General features: G+C 39.8%; 2 protein-coding genes across 2 annotated transcripts in view; one reads left to right on the top strand and one right to left on the bottom strand.

Moving 5' to 3' along the window:
* LOC108578589 (calcium/calmodulin-dependent 3',5'-cyclic nucleotide phosphodiesterase 1A-like) overlaps positions 1-3762 on the top strand; it is a 276404-nt gene that overhangs the window by 209766 nt on the left and 62876 nt on the right. The gene's annotated exons all lie outside the window — the stretch shown is intronic.
* Positions 2671-3762, bottom strand: part of LOC108578591 (alpha-glucosidase-like) — a 23395-nt gene continuing 22303 nt past the window's right edge. Inside the window, exon 9 of the mRNA XM_017941955.1 lies at positions 2671-2935. Coding sequence (XP_017797444.1) covers positions 2845-2935 — 91 coding nt within the window. The 3' untranslated portion in view covers positions 2671-2844. The remainder of the gene's footprint in view (positions 2936-3762) is intronic.

Below are 3762 nucleotides of genomic sequence, written 5' to 3'. Positions count from 1 at the left end.
AATTACGCGCTTTACGTTTCGAAGAGCGTTTTTCTGTGCGTTAGAAATATACGAAACCTAGTTGTTGCCCAAAAGAAGCTACACTGAAAAGATAATTCTACGTGGAAAATGTGGAATAACATTTTTTCGTAGGGCGCTTCGTTTTCGAGATAATCGAATTTGAAACTCTAACTCTCGGTTTAATATTGATGAAAAAGAATACCTGGATTGTAATCTCGTAAGTGAAGAGAAAATCCGATGACACGATATGATGTGGTTACTATTGGCGATTTAATTGACTTTTCGTATCACTCCTTGCAAGATTTTACCATGGTCTTTGTAATTTGAATTTCTTCACATCCACGATTTTTCAAACGAAACTCGTTGAAGCACGACTTGAATTTTGAACGAAAAAGTGTAGGTAATCACCTTGTTGCGTCGCCATGCACGTGAGGAAACCCCGGCCTGGAGGATTACCATCATAAAATTCTCACCAAACTCACATCGGCCCGCAATAAACCTCCTCGAGCGAATCCATCCAGGAAACAAAAACCTCGCGAACCTCTCTTCTCCATAACCGATGCTCTTTTCCGTCAGCGGAACATTCATTCTCCGACCAGCGCTTGGAGTCTCGCTCTCGCAGTGACACCCAACCCAGCCAAACACAGTATCATACCATATTTCTCATAAACAGTTGTAAATTCAGTCAAGACAATAAAATTCTCTAAATTCTCTCATCTTAATTGGAATCGCCAAAAGAGATCAATTTCTCAATTGGGCAGCAAACCTGTACCGTCACCTAGAGTGCAAGCGGGATTTACGACCTCGCGAAATTCTTCGAGAGAATTGCGGTCCACGGGAAGCTACACACCTTTACTTTTCAGCCACTGTACTCACTTGAATTTTCTGCTGCGGTGATTGAAGAGTTCGTTAAAAGTACGCACTTGTCGAACGATTCTAGAGACAAAAGAAAATTCGCCGCATTAAAGAATTACTCATTAGCTGAATGCTTACAAGCGTTTCAATTACATTATTACAACGATTTACTTTAGAGTACGGAGTTAATCACACTGACCTCTGAAATGCGTTATTCGTCATTCAACGGCCACAAGAATTATTGTATCAAGGAAATTTATTTCAAATTTGGAAAGATAAGCGTTAAAATTCAAAAAGTACAGTTAACCCTAGTTAACCCATAATTTTTGCTTCCAACGCGACATACGAATCTAGACAATAAACGTTTAAAATAATGTTAAGGAACGTTAACTTGATAACAGCAAAAATGACTAAAAGTATAAAAAGGCGGTGGGTCAAAAAAGACCCGAAGACCGCTCTAGGGTTAACCACTTTGACCTTTCTCACCGGAATATTTTCGTATAAAAAAAAAGAATATTTGCTCTCACATTTAAATTCACTTCAGGTAAAAAAATATGTCGCCATTCCGCTCCATCTTCAACCTGACGAATTTCCCTTCAACGTAGCCTCGAAAGGAACGATCGGCTTTCCGATCGATCAGGCGAATTCGCGAAAGTTGACAAGTGAGATTCTCGTGTTGAAACACGAAAAATCCGCGACAAATGTCCCGCCATTGGACAAATATAATTGGCAAGAGGATCGACGTGGTCCTGCTCGATACGTCGTCGCTTCCGTTTCACGCTCTTAGGCCAGTTTTACCTCCGAGGGGCCAGAGAGAAAGAGAGAGAGATGAAAGGTCGGTTAATCGAATCTCTGGTCCCCGCGATTCGTATCGGGAGTTTCGGCCAATTTGACGTATAGCTGTCCGTTCGACGAACGATCCGAGGATTGATAGGATATAGCATCGAAATTCGTGCAGATTTTCACCGAAGAATCGCAGGAGCTTGATAAAGCGATTGACAGGAGGGCTACGTGTACTCATACTATTGACAGAGAGCTTGAAAACACTGATCACTCTTAAAGGACGAATAAAAAGGAAATTTGCTGTACGCAGTTGAAGCAACGATGCACGATAAAATTGTAGTCGGGACCACGAGGTCCTAAAATCGGTCAAAGTAAACATGCTTTAGCTGCCGGGACCGAAAAATTGCAGATAAGTACTTGAAACCATAGTCAGGACAGTACGAAGAATTCTCGTATCCAGCGAAAGTCGAACTGATTCTAATACATTTACCGAAAGCTGCGCGTAGCTAGGACAAATTAGGGTTTATAAGGGTAAATAAAAGTAATCGTTCTTTTGCACCTATCTTTTAGAAAAACCGTACAAATTTGGAAAAGTATTTTTTTCGCAAAGGAATCCTCTTTTCTTCGTTTTCGATTTACTGCTCCGAGCTTCTTATCGATATTTCCACAGATCTGTTTTGGATGTTGGGCATGTTTCTTTGGGCAAGAGCTCGGTCCAATTATAATTTCTAATTTCAATGTCAATCTTACATCGTACTTGTGTAATATTAAGATACTATTTCAGTGTACCATATAAATGCAATAATTCTAATAAAACTGCTGCATATGTTTCTATAAAAAAAGCTTTTGTCCGAATAACGAACCGTGCTGGGAACTTTCGAGCGACAGTTTGGATCAGGCGCGAGAAATATTCGCAAGTAGGCGAATAAGACGCGTCAGATGAATACGTGAAATATCAATTTATTCCGCAAGGATGGAGGAAACACGAAGGACGATAAGTCAGGAACAATAACGAGTTACAAGCTTGCACTGTTTTCATTTATTTTGCGAGGATCGTGTAAACACGAAGAACAGCGTTTCTTACATTCTCAGTTCCAGATTTCGTATAGATACAGATATGTAGATACAGCGCAGATTCTTTCTCGTGGTTTTGTTAGGGAAAAAAAAAAAAAGAAATAGGAACAAGGATAAGTGCTTAGGCTGAGTTTACCGGAGTGCAGACACGGTCTTGTCGTCCACGTAGACCGCGTATCCTTCCGCAGGAACGTGCACCTTCGTGATATCGGTCACGTTCAAGCTGCATTCGAAACAAACGAAGAAATTTGCATAATTAATTGAGAACGTAAGATTATTCCTTGCTTTCTTTAACTTAAGGCGCGTAATCGAGGAGATGAAGCTGTATGTTGAAACTATGGTTACTAACAATTCGTTCGATTTAATTGTTAAATTTAACACTTTGAGCGGTTCTAACCGGGAATACTTGAAATTTACTTTGTAAGAGGTTGCAATTGGATGTAACGGTGTAAAGTTGAGGAAATGTATGCGCTCGTAGTTCGTTGAAACGGTTAAAAATTGGACAAGAGAAAGTAACAAATTTATTTAATCTATTTGTATTAAAAAATTTAACAAAATCTTTTAAATTTCATCAGGTTTCCACTTTTTTACCACATTTTAGTGAGCACTCAAAGGGTTAAACAACCGATCTCCCATATTGCTCTGTCTTATTCCGATCTCTTAACCCTTTGAACTCCGAGCATTCTTTTGAAATTTTTCAAATCCAAAAGTTTCGTTTCGAAAAGGAAAAACAATTTCACATTTTATCTCTACGTAGAAACAGATTCCCAATTTAGGGTTACGCTGGAAATTAAGCATGTCGCCGTAGCGGCGCCAGTAGAATTCAAAGGGTTAACTTTGTATCGATGATTTAACCATGATAATAGTAAAACGTTCAACTGTCCTAATGTAAGAACAGATTCACACAGAGTCATCTCTCGAATAATTTGTCGAAAAGCGTCGAAACGGTTCGTTCTGATACATCTGTAGTATCGGGGCCATATCCAGAAAATAGGAAACCGGCACGGGAGAATAGAGAGGGAGTGGTTGACGTAGCGCGCAAAGCCTCGG

This window comes from Habropoda laboriosa, unplaced genomic scaffold (genome assembly GCF_001263275.1).
Source record: "Habropoda laboriosa isolate 0110345459 unplaced genomic scaffold, ASM126327v1 scaffold41, whole genome shotgun sequence".
In the NCBI taxonomy this organism is placed as follows: Eukaryota; Metazoa; Arthropoda; class Insecta; order Hymenoptera; family Apidae; genus Habropoda; species Habropoda laboriosa.
Note: the sequence above shows the minus strand (reverse complement) of the source record. Positions and strands in the feature narration are given on the sequence as shown.